The sequence below is a fragment of the Phaenicophaeus curvirostris genome, chromosome 1 (assembly GCF_032191515.1).
Source record: "Phaenicophaeus curvirostris isolate KB17595 chromosome 1, BPBGC_Pcur_1.0, whole genome shotgun sequence".
NCBI lineage: Eukaryota > Metazoa > Chordata > Aves > Cuculiformes > Cuculidae > Phaenicophaeus > Phaenicophaeus curvirostris.
In genome coordinates this window covers 38,430,906-38,446,048 of record NC_091392.1, presented here as the reverse complement: position 1 = coordinate 38,446,048, position 15,143 = coordinate 38,430,906, and the positions used below count along the sequence as shown (strand labels likewise).

At 35.4% G+C, this 15,143-nt stretch overlaps 1 protein-coding gene across 1 annotated transcript in view; it reads left to right on the top strand.

The window, feature by feature from the left end:
- CFAP54 (cilia and flagella associated protein 54) overlaps positions 1–14,274 on the top strand; it is a 108,149-nt gene extending 93,875 nt beyond the window's left edge. Inside the window, exons 63-70 of the mRNA XM_069853649.1 lie at positions 471–612; positions 2,678–2,878; positions 4,110–4,318; positions 7,359–7,544; positions 8,813–8,919; positions 9,729–9,918; positions 11,252–11,329; positions 13,831–14,274. Of these exons, the coding sequence (XP_069709750.1) occupies positions 471–612; positions 2,678–2,878; positions 4,110–4,318; positions 7,359–7,544; positions 8,813–8,919; positions 9,729–9,918; positions 11,252–11,329; positions 13,831–13,950 (1,233 nt within the window). The 3' untranslated portion in view covers positions 13,951–14,274. The remainder of the gene's footprint in view (positions 1–470; positions 613–2,677; positions 2,879–4,109; positions 4,319–7,358; positions 7,545–8,812; positions 8,920–9,728; positions 9,919–11,251; positions 11,330–13,830) is intronic.
- The last annotated feature ends 869 nt before the right edge of the window (positions 14,275–15,143 follow it).

The window sequence follows — 15,143 nt, the reverse complement described above, 5'->3', positions numbered from 1 at the left end:
GCTACTTACACAAGCAAGGAAGACAATGCAAACAAGAAAATAATTAAGGCTTCCTGAAGGTTCTGGCATGGGTCTTATTTGAGGAAATTAAAATGGACACTATCTGAGTAGTGCATTTAGTCTCTCTTGGACAGATCATACTCTGTTTACCTGAACTTTCATGCAGTGCAAATAAAACAGCACAGTGCCTGATACGTGGGCACATGTGTTTGACATGTGGGTAGACGACAGTGGCATCCAGGTGAGGATATCTGATTTGGAATCACTTCTGTAGTAACCAAGCTGTCAGCAATAATGATTTATGTAAGCATAGTATGTACCATATGTCAGAGAGCAATAGAAGATCTTCCTGACTTTTAAAAATATCATATGTTGAGCAATTCATTTTTTCCCATCATCTTGCTACTCTCTTTTAAAATCTATATAAATAGTCGTGAAAAAGTTCTGATTAAAATAAATATTATTTTTAGGTCAGCGAAGCTGCAATTGCTTCTCAGCTATTAATTGGAATGCAGAGTGTTAAAGAACACAGCATGAAGGATGCAGTGCATCAGAAAATCCCGGAATTTGCTTCCATGGATCTTCTTGCTTCGTACAGAGATTTCTTATCTGGTATTCCTTTATACTTAGTAATATTGGAACATTAAATAACTAATAAACAATATATGCCATATAATCTAGTAATGTACATAATATCTAATTTTCATTTATGAAAAATTATAAGTCAAATTTAGAAAGTAAAAGCAAAATCTTTGTCCTTGTATTGTATTGCATAGCAATACAAGTATTGAGTAGACCTAATGAGTCTTTAAAAATTAGTATGTGCATGTGTTCAATAGGTTAAGAAAAAATTAATTATTTTCATAGTCTGGCTCAGAAAGACAGAGTGCACATACTGCCATACCAGGGCTTCCCCACACTTCTAGAGGAGGTCTTGGCCCCCCATTAGTCATCACTAATTTTTTGAAGTGATAGAACAGATTTTTTTTCTCTAGGTATATTAGCTTTTCCTTGGAGACTTTCAATTTTCTTTTGATTTCACAAAGACATATTGCTGTTGAATAGCTTGTTTCTCCCTATGTACTGTTCCATCCTCCACCCCTCCCCAAAACCTCAAACACCAAAACCAATGACCCCAAACTCTTGCAAAGTTACCTGCCTGGGTATTGTATTCTAAAAGTCAAAGTCAGTATAATAAAAAAAAATTTCACTGCTATTCCAGCCCAATGGAGCTTCATTTAGAGATGCTTCCATTAGCTTGGTAGAACTTTGCCTTTGCCTGGTTTATTTCCATCTTCTGCATTTATTTTACAGCTATTGGAGCTGATGAAATGGAAGTTTTGATTTAAAAAAAAAAAATTAGAAACCAAGGATAATGGTTGCCAGATGTTATATAAACATTAAGGCAAAATACCTATTTTAAACCGGGAACCATTAATTTAGTGACAAAATTTTAGTTCAGTGGCTTAATTTCCATCTTCGCAAGCAACTGACAAAGACTGAGTCACTCTGCCTGATAGTTGCTGGCAAAGCTGAGCAATGTCTGCTTACTGTACAGTGTTTAAACATATGTGTTTTGATTGGTTTATGAAAACAAGTGTTGTATGCTAGGACTTTCCATCAATCTGATTGTTTTGTACTAGCTCCATTTGCTTATAATTACAGATCATTTTTTCTTTCAGCAAGTGCAGCAGGTGTTTCTCCTGATAGTTCTGTTAGGCAATACAAGGAAGAATAGGAAATGTAGAAAAGCAATAGTAGGCCAAAATATAGAAAGGTAAATTGAAATGGAAATGATCAGCAGAGCATGGTAAATATTCTCTGTAAAACTATTACTGAAAGGCATTGTTTAAGTTTCATTTATAAACAATGTGGCCATTTTAACTAAATTCTGTTTTTACAATTGACAGTCAAATATCAGGAAAAATGGAGACTTTCGGATTTTGAAGAAGCACACAGAAATGTTTTTTTGAAGTTTACTATTAGGGATTACCGTAACATAATTGTTCAATTTGGAATGAGAAACAGAGCAGAATTGTGCAGGCTTTGAAGGAGCCCTGTATTAATACAGTGAAAAAAAATATTGACTATAAGCAGTGATATGGTGATAACTACTGATATTTTTTTCTTCTTTTTGCATAAATATAACTTTTAGCTAGTACCAAAAAAACAAAGCCCATAGTCAAGAACAGATTGAATGGATAATGTGCTTAGTATCTAAAAGGGACTGGATTGAAGCTAGCAATAAACGTTTCAGAGTATCTAACTCTTCTGAGTTCAGGTCAATATAACTGGGAAGTTCAAATTCTGTAGTTATAACTGATGAGTCCTAGTATTGTTTCTACTTAGTAAATATCTGCTATTAAGGAATGTATAAAAATAATATTTTGGTTTTTATTTAAATTAAGTGAGAGGGAGCAAGAGCACCTTCCTCTCTATCTCTTTTAGCTTCTTGCAAGGACCAGATTCCTAGCCATGATCTAAGAAATATTTTCTTTACTAGTTCAACTGATATTAAAGAAGAATAAAAAGAATTTTCATTTTATGAAAAACATAACCAGGTTCAGAAATTACATTTTTAGTTACAGATTAGTCAATTCCAACTCTATGCAGAAAGAGCTTTTGAATTATAACCATTCACTTAATGTGTATTGTTGAAATGCCATTGGATTTGCAGATGGATACAATGTTGTCTCTGACAATCCCAAAGCATCTTCTACCAAAACCCCCCAAACTGTAGAAGAAAAGCAGAACCAAAGTGAAGGAACAGGAAATCTTGCCACTGAGGCCAGCCAGAAGAAAGAGACAATAAAATGGATTCACTTAATTCGCTACCACAGTTATTTAAGAAGACTTTATAACATAAACCTTATAGTTGGTAAGAATTTTTAATTCCTTCTAGAAAAATACCAAAGGTGGAATATTGTTCTTGGGGGCCAACAGTGTCACATTCAAAGACCATCATCTGAGATAGGTGATAGTCTCATTTTGAGTTCCTTTAAAATCTACAAATGAGAGAAAAAGGCTTAACTGAAATAAAGATTTATGTCAGTTTAGAAGTGTTTTAAGTGAAGATGTTATTACCTTTTTTTCATAATTATTCATAAGTCTTCATGATACCAGGAAAGGCATCCCTCCAAACTGAATTGCTATTGCTGTATCTGAAGCATTTTTACAAATGTATATTCTGTATTTGGTTTTAGTTCTAGAGACACCAGACTTAAACTTACACCAGAAAGAAACCTGTACAGTTTAAGGGTCTCTGTAAGAATTGAGCTAGTGTAAAGGCTGAGCATTATCCAATGTGTTTTCACTAAACCCCTAGGTGTTATGTACATGCTTGGTTTATTATACTGTAAAGAAAAAACAGATCACCCCTTTCAAATAGAGTAAAAATCCATTAATTTCAGGGCCCTAATACTATGCATACACATTGATGGCCAGTTGGTGGATATACAAGTGACAACCTGACAGGTGAATACAGAACTAGATTGTACATACAGGTGTTGCTGAGCGAGAAACTTAGCAACTCTGAAAATAATAGTTTCAGAGAGGGTTGGGCTTTTTCCTTGCAGCACCAAATGAAAGGAAAGTATTCTACCACACCACAGAATTATAAGGTAAGGTGAGGTACCTACAAGTAGGTGCCAAAATGTGCATGTATATCTCAGCTGTACTTAGCAGTAATGAAGCCTAGGGAGCAACTCAGCTATCAGCCACTGGCTGTCTCAGTTAGGGCCTTAGTAGTTCTTAGGGTTTCTTTTGACTGTATTGTGTTTGTTCTAGTGGATGCTCAAACATCCAATGAAAATTCTCATCTAAATTAAAGTACCTAAACCTTGAACCTGCACCTCCCATGTTATGCTACTTTATAATGTCTAGACAGAGCTTGTTTCATTATCAGATCTCCAGTGAAAATTCGCAATATAAATAACAAAACCTATTAATATTTAAGGACAATCAGTATAATTGTTAGGTATGCATTTACTTGATATTGAATCAATTTACATATTTTACTATATTTTCAAAATTTATGAATATTGAGTAGCTGTAGAAACTTTACTGTTTAATGGCAAATGAAAATGTAATAATAAAATCTCCTTTCAAAGCTGCCCCTGACTCAGGACCTGGATCATTTTCTGCAAGAGATGGACACCTGAGTTCTGTTTTTGACACAGGGATCGTTCTACGCATAGCAGAAATGCACTCCTTTCTTAAAAAATATTTGCATGAATATTCAATATGCTGTCTTGAGAATTTCCCAGAAGAGCTATGCGATGTAGAATTGCCACTTGATAGGCCAGCTGATTCTTCAAAGGTACTTATTTTCTTACTGATGTTTCAAAAATATGTATTATACTTGCATTTCACTTAGAATCTTGCTGGTTGCAATAACGATATTTCTGAGAGCACTATAGGAGAATGGAATTCATTATGCAGAGGATCAGTGCAAAACCAAAATCCTGCACGAGCAGCGAAAGACAGTTAACAATGAAAATATCATTGTGTTATTCATTCCTGTAAAAATGATCTCTATGCCATGCCTAGTGTATTTAGACCCCAGAAGATTAAGCAGAATGATATTTTAGATTTCATTATGAGTTAATTTCAGTTGGCTGTGTTGTTCAGAAGGAATGAGGCATTTAATCTTGTAGCTTTCCATGTTTTGTACAAAAAATGTCCTGCTGTTTCTGTGTAACTTGTATGTACAAGCCTTTATGTTGTTAATTTGGTCTATAAGAAATACAAGATTTAAAACCCCCAAAAATTATATATAATTTTATATATATATATATATATATAATTATTATATAAAAATTTGTGGAAGGCCTGTGTGCCAGTTTTTTTGCACTGGTTATCACCTGTCTAGAAAATCAATCTTTTTAGATCTCTGGCTTGCAAACAGCCTATTTGAGTGCTCAAATGTAGGCAGCTCAGACAACATTACTCCAAAACCTTGGATTGCAATTCTGAGTCTATGCTGACCATGGCATATGTCTTGAACATTGAGTGGTAGAAGTCCTTGAAGTTTCAATGTAAAAATAATTGTCTTCAGAATTTCTCCATCCCAGTTCTCACATCATAATTCTCCTAATACTATAAAATTAAAATCACTGGTTACTCTTTATAGTTTATTTTTTACCTATTTTGTTCAGTATTCGATGGAGACAGGGGAGCCTTGAGGAGTGTTATTTTATAAAAATGAACTAAAATACTTTTGTGAAAGTAGATCTTCTATAGTTGGTGAACTTTCTGCAGTTTTGGACAGCATATCATTACTCTTTTCCCAACAAAGAGCTGACTGAGCCACTGAATAAATTGTAAATACATGGTATGTGACATTTATAACAGCCATCGTATATCAAAAATTATTTTACTCTGTCTGCTCTTCTTTTGACATAATTAGTATTACACTGTCCTGGAATAATAAGCTTCAGAGCTCACTGTCATGTTTGTGACAGGTGCAAGCTGCATAATCATGTGTTAGCTTCGCTGTTGTAGACAGCTAACAAGCATAAAGCTCTTGCTTTTTTTAATTCTAAGCTTCATTGATTTTTATCACAACATTTTTAGAAGCTTTAACTATTCAGAAGACTGTAGAAGTTATTTTTAAAAATGTTACTGTAATTTGATACTAGGATTTTTAACAGTACAAATGGATATAATTTTTGAAAGGATCATTTCTATGTATAGGGTTGTTTCACTTGCATGTGTCTTTCTAATTCTGTTTTTGACTCTTGAAGTTTTTTTAGCTCTGCTGAGCAAAGTATCCAAATTACATTAAGAAGGCTATAATTAAAATTGTGTGCCTTGTTACATTTTGCATGCGTCTTTTTTATTCTCATTCATGATACTATGCAGGACTGGAAACGCCTAAATAAGACAGTTTGCTGTTTCCAGGCTTTTGAGCGAGATGTATAGATAAGTGTTTATGTATGTGATTCAGCAAGAGTTTGGTAAGAGCAGTTGTAATGTCCCTCCTCAAAACGATTCAAGATAGTATAAATACCAAAATACGCAGTTCACTGAAAAAGAAAACATACCACATGTTTTAGAAAGAAATATATGTTGTGAAATGGATGTTTAAGAGCTCTAGCTCAGAGGCGTGGCATAAATTAGGTTCTTCCCACCTCCATATATGTATATTCTCATATTTTTGTTCACTCTCCCTGTTAGCAGGATAGTGGGTGATTCTTACACTAAAGTCTAAGTTCCTGAATGCAGAAGATCCTTGCAGTAGGGGGGTGACCCACGCGCACCTCACTGCATCAGTGTTTAGAGTCTGTGTTGCATGGATCATCCACAGTTAATTGTCCCACGCCATCCTGAAGGCACACCCATATACTCGAATGTGTGACTTCAGCATGCATGGCTTCATCTTTATCTTCACTTCTGTTACACTTCAATGTGGGATGGGAAGTGACTTAATAATGTAAGAATATGTCATTGTGAAAGATCAGTCTCCTCCTCCCCTGGATATACTGCCCTGTATCGGTCATATGTGCTATTTTCTGAAAATAAAGTGGGTAAAATTATACCTTTTTTTTCAAAGATAAACATTGAAAATTAAAAAAGAACTAACTCCCCTGGCAGCTATTTTCAGTGTTTACATTATGGAATCAATGACGGAGACACTAACAGCCTTTTCAAATAGCTTCAGCATTCCCCCATAATGTCACTGTTTGGCCTCCTCTGTTCTTGAAGATCTGTATAACACTTTAAAAAGTTGAACTTGTAGGGCACTGTTCAGCTTTTAAATCGAGTACTTTACAATTTAAAAAAAAGGCTTTCATTCATGAATGAATATGTTAGTTGACAGTATTCCTCCATTGCTTCCCTGGTAAATTACAGCCAACCAGTAACTGTGATGAATAACCTGCTAATGTTCCATATATATTTCAGTAAATATGACACAGGACAACTCCTCACAAATTAAGTGACTGAATTTTCAGTAGGTAACACTTTTTCTAATCGCATAGCTAATGAGAAAACAAATATGCAAACATAAATACAGCAGTAATCTAAGATTCAGAATACTATTTTAATTATCAATGTGTGTAGCTGACAAGCTACTTTTTCAGCACTAAGTTTTATATGGTCAGCATGTAACAATCATTGTTATGGGAGGTTTCTAAGTCAGTCCAGAGGTAATTTGCATTACCTTTAGAAATGTCTTATCATGTAAACTTTGAAAAACCTTAGCTTGGTAAAATGGACACCAAGTTAATAATTTATCTAAATAATTATATTTGTGCAGGAGTGAACGTCATATTGATTCTAGTGGACACTAGATTAAATTAGATTTTACATGTTACACTAGGAAAAAATAGAATTAAAATAAATCTTATGTGTTTCAGATGTGTCTTGAAATGACCAGAATTACATCAAAGATATCACATGTAAGAAGAACTTCTCCGGTTTCTGTCATCGCAGAAGCAGACAGTCAGGTGGAGAGTAGGGCAGCAAATGCTTCCAATAAGGAAATTAACATTCAGTGGTACATCCCTTCTCTGGAAAAGCCATCAAATGATACAGAGACTAAGGTATAACTTCACCAAAGCTGTTCCTTAAGTATTGGAACAAATTAAGTGTTATTTCCAATGAATATTTGTGTTATGGCTGATCAGCTTTTTAATTGAATGATACCTACGCTAACTGGCAAGCTGGACAGGAGGGAACTATGTATTTACTGTGCTGCAAACCGCTATGTAGGACAAACAGAATGCTGTGAAAATTTTTTGGTGGCAGGCCAAGGAAATACTTTGTTGACCAAATAGAGCTTCCAAGCCATGTTGTATTCATGACCCTTGAAGTCTTTCAAGACCCCGACTCTGTGAAGTTTGGTTAGAGGTGACCAATGCGTTCAATCAAATCTGTTTGCCGGGAGGCTGCTGGATATGCAAAGATATGTATTTACAGAGAAAATGGGATTTTCTAAACTTCAGACTAAACACGAAAGATAGAGAGACTGGAGGACTGCAGAAAAGCAAGTGTAGGACATGGTATTTGTTTTATATTTAAAAAATGGAACAGTATGTAGGTAACATTTCTACTACTGCAATAGAAATCCATGATCTCCAAACTTCTTGACATAGCACATCAGTGTCAACATTTCTGCTAGAGCCTCTTCATCTCTATTAGTCAGCTGATAGAAGCCCTGGGAAGTTAGAGCAAATAATGTATTTTTCAGTATAGTTTTGCAGGTGACTTCAGCATGACCTTACAGATCATTAGAGATCTAAAGACAACCCTTGAAAACATCTAATATATGAATGCCATATTCTTGACATTCTCCATAGTCAAAATATTCAGCTACCACTAGGAAGCATATTTTCAATCATAGTAACAAATTATTTCAGTGAGAGATGAGAACATTCTATTTCATTCTCTTGTGCTCTTACATTGATAAGGCTTTATTAGATTGGTGAGTTATGACAGCCATGCACAAGGCTATATAGCCAGTTTAACTAATTACATAGGGCCTTCTCCCTACCTGAAGTAGGAACATTGGACATGAGCATAAGTGGGATTGATTGACCAGGATCAGGACAACACTTGGTTTTTGATGGTGACTCTATAGAGGATGAGTGATTTTCAAACCCATGTAAATGATATCCAGAATTAAATTGCTTTAAAACCTATAAAAACTTGAATATAGTACAAATTCAACTGAGGCCACGTTCCTCCCTTTTTTGAAAAGGGTTTGTCAGTACACTGTATTTGCTAGTTACTATAATCTAGTATCACTGAAATAGCTCAGGTCTACCATTCTGTACTGCATTATAACTTACCCATTCCCCTTCTTTCACAGGTTTTGCTGCTTTATGCTTATAATACAAAGCCTGTCAAGATTAACAACATCAAGACTTTCCATTCAATGTCTATGTTTTCGGGCTACTTGTGGATTCCATTGGCTAGGTAAATAATCACTGACTTTATGCTGTTATTTCATGCTGTATTAAAGATCAGTCAAGCATTTAGGATGAGAGAAAATAAAGTACAAAAATATCAAAGAGCTGTAATTCCTTAAAAGCATTAATTTTCACTTCTCAGAGATTTTTTCACTATAAAAACTGTAAGATGTTGTACACAGTGTTAAACCCATCCAGACACATGCCTTTTCAGTACATTAGCATTTTAGTTTTAATTCTTAAAGAGCTGAGTAACACATGCTAATCATATTACACTGGCATGGCAGTGTAGAAAATGCTGGCAAATTTAACAAGCAGTCACAGCAGTTATTCCCATTCTCTCACTGGATCAGCTGCTTTCTCCATCCCATATCACAACACTGAGCATGCAAGAATTTTTCTCAGTTGCAGCCCCAAAATTAGCCCTTCATTTGACATCCTCTGGTGTTTTTCATTACTTCCTCCTTGTCATTCATTTAGCATCAGCTAGATTTTGGATCTGCTGGGCAGATGGAGCAGAAGGAATAATGGGCCAAGAAGAGTTACAGCTCCTGCCACTCTGTGTGGTTGGATGGCAAAATCTTTTCTTAGGCACACTTAAAATACTTTACCCTTTTAATGCAAAAAGCTAATGCATTCCATATTTCCGCTTTAATGGAAAACATTTTTTGTAAAGTTATCAGATCAGTCTTGAATAAGAAAAATGTAGAACCTAATCAATATTCAATAAAAGCAAGATCAGTTTAATTATAACCTGGAAAGAACAAATATTGTTGTTTTATAACAGCAATAATGAAAAATCTTGTCTTCTCTTAGAATTATTTCTTTACAGAAGAAATTATCTGATCTGAAGCAGCAAGTTGAAAAGTTGATGCAAAATTCTGAAAGCTTGTCTGCAGCTTCAGAACCTACAAGTTTTCTTGAACAAGGTGAAGTTTTGAAAATAATTCCTTCAAAAAACCTCAAAATGAGCGTTGCAAAAGTGCATCTTGATCAAAAAACAGAAGTAAGTGAGAACAGTTCTGCTCTTAAGTACGGCTGCATCTATTTAAGATATCTGTTTTGGTGACATAAAAACAGATAACTTGCAAGGCTGACAGAAAAGATGAAACTTCCCTCACCCCTTTCAAGAAATTTTGAAATTTTCAGTTTTCATTTAATATTTAACTTTTCCTTATATATGGCTTGTCACTTTACAAACATATTTGGTACCTTCAACCTTCCACTTGAAAATGAAGGCTACATCTTCAGGTACACAGATTTTAAAATTGATGCCTAATTTATAGTAATCTACGTCTGAAGATGCTTGGCAGAATGTGGAATTAGCCCAGTGATCAACCCAAAACTGCTTTATAAAAATCAGTTACAAATCTGCATTGCAACATGGGCAGTGATGGTTTCTGAAACAAGAATCCTATGATAATGTTATTGAGAGAGAACTAAAAGGGACAGTAAATTTATTTTCATTTTCTCTATGCCACCTTCCTCTCTCCTTTTTTTTAGCAAGGCTGAATTTGGTCCACAACCAAATAACTCCCCCCACATATACACACAAAAGAGGTAATTTCAGAATTTTCCATGTGGTCTGTTTGAGATAATGTCATTGGAATAGAACGTTGCCACAGCATAACTGCTGCTTGATAAATGCCAAGGCAAAATAGACGTTTATTTTCAAAGTGGCAGACATTTATCATGTGGCAGGATTCTCTTTATATCTATTATATGAAATGATTAATGATGTAGAAGCTGTCATTTTGTCTGACGGATGCGGTGAAACAGTGACAATTGTGCACTGTGCCATTATTATGAGGCTGTACTTTCTCCAGCTTGGAGATGATGTTTTGGCCAATCACAGTATTTTCAGGAGGGTAGGCAAAGCTGCCTTTTACTGGATGTTTCTGATTACTTGGAGGGTTTTGCTCAAGCTTTCATTAATGTGTATCAGTAGTTGGAAAAACAATGTTTAGAATACTAATAAGACTAACATGCCATGCATTATACATGTATAAATGTCATCTTGTCAAAGTGTTTGTTTATAATGTCTTCAGTAAACACATAGCAAAAGTGTGCTCGCTCACTGGATTTAATACCTGAGCCAGGGGCAATTTTGCCGCAGTAGAAACTGCAAGGTTTGGGCACTTATGTTTGTACAGCAAACACAACTATTAGTATTGCAGAACATTTATATTAATCAGCTAAGATTTATTTTGCTGTGACTTCAACCAGAATAACCTACAACTTGATTGTTCTGAAAAATTTTGTAAAGCTAAGCCATCTGTTAGCTTATCAGAAGAGACTGATAGAACAGAATTAGTTTTTTTCTTGTTTTACACCACTAGGAAATGGCTATAAGGTGTTTATCTGAAGTCAAAGCACTGCTGTCTGCTGTTCCAGCCCTGTCCTTGCCATTAACTGAGGTATGCTGTTCTCATTAATAGTAAAAATTTGTTTTCTAAAATAAAACAATTGTTCAGGTTAACAGAAACATGGATTATACCACTAAGTCTCTTCCCATTTTTTTTCTCATACATTGTTGGGCTTTCTGTTTGGGTTTTATTTTTTTCGTCTTTACAAATAAAATACAAATGTGCATGATTACATGCTGTGAACATCTTCCCTGTTCATTAGAATCACCTTTGTGTACGTATAAAAATGTATTACAAGTTAATCTCAGTCACAATGGGTTCATCTGGTTTATCCATCATGCTCTGGTCACAGTTTACACAAACTCCAATGAATTCCCATGATGCAGTTGCCAAATGCAATTTCCTTCCATGCCTATGTTTTTACAGGTATTCAGTCTTTCCTTCTATTTTCCTTGGCTTTCTTTGCTGTGCCCATGGAATGTCCTTAGAGATAGCATACAGTTGTATTCATCTTGTTACCCAGCTGTAGTCAGTATCCCAGAGGAGACTAGGGGAACTGGCCCAGATTGGTCAGCAATAGTGTTGAGTGTTCTCTGCCACCCTAGGGGAATCAGGAAAGGACCACAGCTGCCAGGGCTCAAGAACCATCAAGGAAGATTTTGGAATCTAATGTAACACATCAAACCCCCTAGTAATATTTAAATATCTTGCCTGTAATTAATTATTCAGAATGGAGTGATAATAGATAAGGCACCCACTATATGCTTCTTTTCCAGTCAGGTAGCTCTTGCCACCAGAAGAGAATGAAGATTTTTATTTGGGAACAGTTTGGCTAGTGGCCTGTTATAGAATAAAGAATCTGTAATGCTGCCCTGTGCATTCTGCAGTCTGGGGCCTAGGAGTACACATCTCCCTTTTGTACATATTGCACCATTCTTGTCACCCTTTGTCATCCTTCCTGAAGGTCTCTTCCAGACAACTCCCAGACTCATAACACTCAGTCTGAGTTTATCAGTATGAAAAAATACATCTGCAACTACGCTTTTCAACGTCCTACTGAAATAACTTCCATGGCAGTGAGATTTGACAGGTATCTAGGTAAAGATAGACCTGAACTTTCATAGAATCACACTGACCTGCTGGACCTGTTTAAAATTCTCGTATTTTCATCCTCACTTTGCCTGCTTCTATTTGCGGGTCTCCAATAAAACTGAGAAAGAAGATTTAATGCTGTCTTTCCAGTAAGAAAACAATGTTAAGTGCTCTGTTTTATTCCAGCTAAATGCCACAACAAGCTAAAACATTTCAAGTGGTGACACAATGGGGTTTTCATCACAAAGTTTCAGATAGAGACTTCAAACTCAGATCGTATTAGATATGGAAGATCAGGTTGAGCAAATGAAGCCTAGTCCTTCAAGATGCTGAGTATCCTCATTCTTGTCTGAAGCAAATGGAACTCGTAGAGTGTTCAGCACTTCATTTTGTATAGCATATTTCTAAGTAGTATTTCCAAGTAGTATTTCCAGACATTCAAATAAGTTGTATGTGTGCATCATCCAGTTTCCTCGGCTACAGATGGAAAGATCAGAGTGGGATGATGTATACCATAGGGTAGCACATTCCCTTTGTTTCCAAGGAGAATGCAGGAGATACATTGCTGATATTTAGTTTTACATAATTTTTCCCCACCACACACTTTTTTGTTGCTTGTCTTCTGGTGAATTACTTGGACAAATACAGTTCTAATTCATTCTCTGAGCTATTGCACCATAACTCCTATCATGTTTCCAGCTTCTCTTCTTTGATTCTTATTTTCTGTTCATGTGTCTTATGGTGCTTTTGATTCAGCATTGATTTCTATTTCTAAGTGGAAAAAGTGCATTTTTATTGAATTATTCACTTATTTAACTGCTCATGTTTCAAGAATAAAAATTGATCAATTGGCTTCTTTTTAAACCTATTTAATGAATAGCTATGTTCTAGAGGGAGATAATAATGCATAGTTTGGGAGTTCCAATCTTAAAACTAAATTTATAAATAAGATAATTGCATTAGCAATCCACCTCCTTAGACAGCCTGTCCCAAGCTTCTCTTCCTTTAGTTAGTTTTTCTTAATATTTAAATCAGCTAAACTTTCTCCATGTCCACTGGACACATGAATCAGTTTATCATCGGCCTCTGTTCCACCTTTTAAAGTTAGCTCAATTCTTCCAACTTCTAATCTTAGGAAAAGCCTCCCAAATTATTAGTCTTTCCTACTACTCTTGTCCGATATCGTCCTTCACCTCCAGATGATCAGGATAAACTTTGCGAGCACAGAAGTTTCCTCCCCTTAATCCTGTTTCACTGTTTTCCTGCAAGAGCTGTCTTTATCTGCAAATTTATACTGAGACAATGAGTATTTCTCACTGATTTATTGGTTGTAGGTCAGAAATCTGGTATTAATGTAAATAATGTACTTTTTGTACTTTTTGTACTTTTTAATATATACTTTTTGGTACCTATAATCTTAATGAAGTAATTTATTTGTTTGTTTATCATGTTTTTTTCAGATCCCATTTGAGATTACTTTGCAATCGATAGCAAGTTTGGGAGATATGTTTGATCCTGCCAGTGGATGTATAATAACTGAAGAAAGTCTTTTCAATTGGATCATTTCTCTGTTTCACTAAGTTATGGTTTTGCAATAACTTAATCAGTTGCCAAGTTTAGTTTAGATCTAAGTTCTGGTGTTAGTGAAACAACCTCTTTAATCACACCAGGATTGGGCTCTTAATGTGTTTTCTAATTTTCATTTTTAGCTTATTTCTAGTTATTTAAATAATTAATATTTTTTAAAATTGAAACACATTTTCAGGAATTAGATGTATTAAAAGTAGTTTCTCAGTAAGAGGATTAAAAATTCGATTTATTAAAACACCTCTAAATAAGGGGGTTTATTAGGAATTTCCCAGCTTTTCAATAATTTCTTATTGCTTAGTAAAGCTGAATAGGCTAGTAGCCTTCTAGCACTTGCTAGCAGACACTACTTTTTCCTTGAAGTCTTACTCTCCGCAGCAACTTTTTAATTGACTTTGCAGTTATCAAAAGTTGGTTTTATTTCTGAGGTTGAGAATTTTTTCTGGTGTAAAATCATCACCAAGTTTGTTGTTTCACCATTTCTTTGGAAACCAGCATTTCAGTCTTTTCTATCTTCTGTTAAATAAAACCACATCACAGGTTATTGACAGTTCAGATGTCTCCATAATTTCATTTGTCGGAAAAATGGTCAGTTTAAAGAAATAAAATGGTACCATATAAAACATTTTTTGACATAATTCTGAAATGCTAACAAAACCTCTATTTATGTTGTCTATATTGTAAATATTTTAAAGCGCTGAAGAAACCCATATGAGTCCTAGCAACAGCCACCTGAGGAAAGTATTAGAGATGGGGAATTCAACATGAAAAAGCGAGCCTAGAGGTGTCTGAAAGATGGGCAGACAAGGTGCTGAGGGGCATGGTTTAGAAGGAGATAAGAATGGTTGGACTAGATGATCCTGGGGGTCTTTTCCAACCTGGTGATTCTATGATTCTATGAAATGCCAGCCCCTTTCACTTCAACTATGCTTTCCCTGTGCTGTAGCTCAGTGATAAAAACTTTTCTCCTGCAGCTCAGGAGAAAGCCATCCCCGTGGTCCGGAAAAAAAGCCGGCAGGGGAGAAAGCCAGCTTGGTTGAATAGAGAGATCTTGAGAGATATCAAGAAGAAAAGAAATGTTTATGGCCTCTGGAAGAAGGGACAGGCCTCTTGGGTGGACTACAGGAGGGAAGTGAGATTGTGTAGGGAAAAAATCAGAAGGGCTAAGGCTCAGCTAGAAATTGGA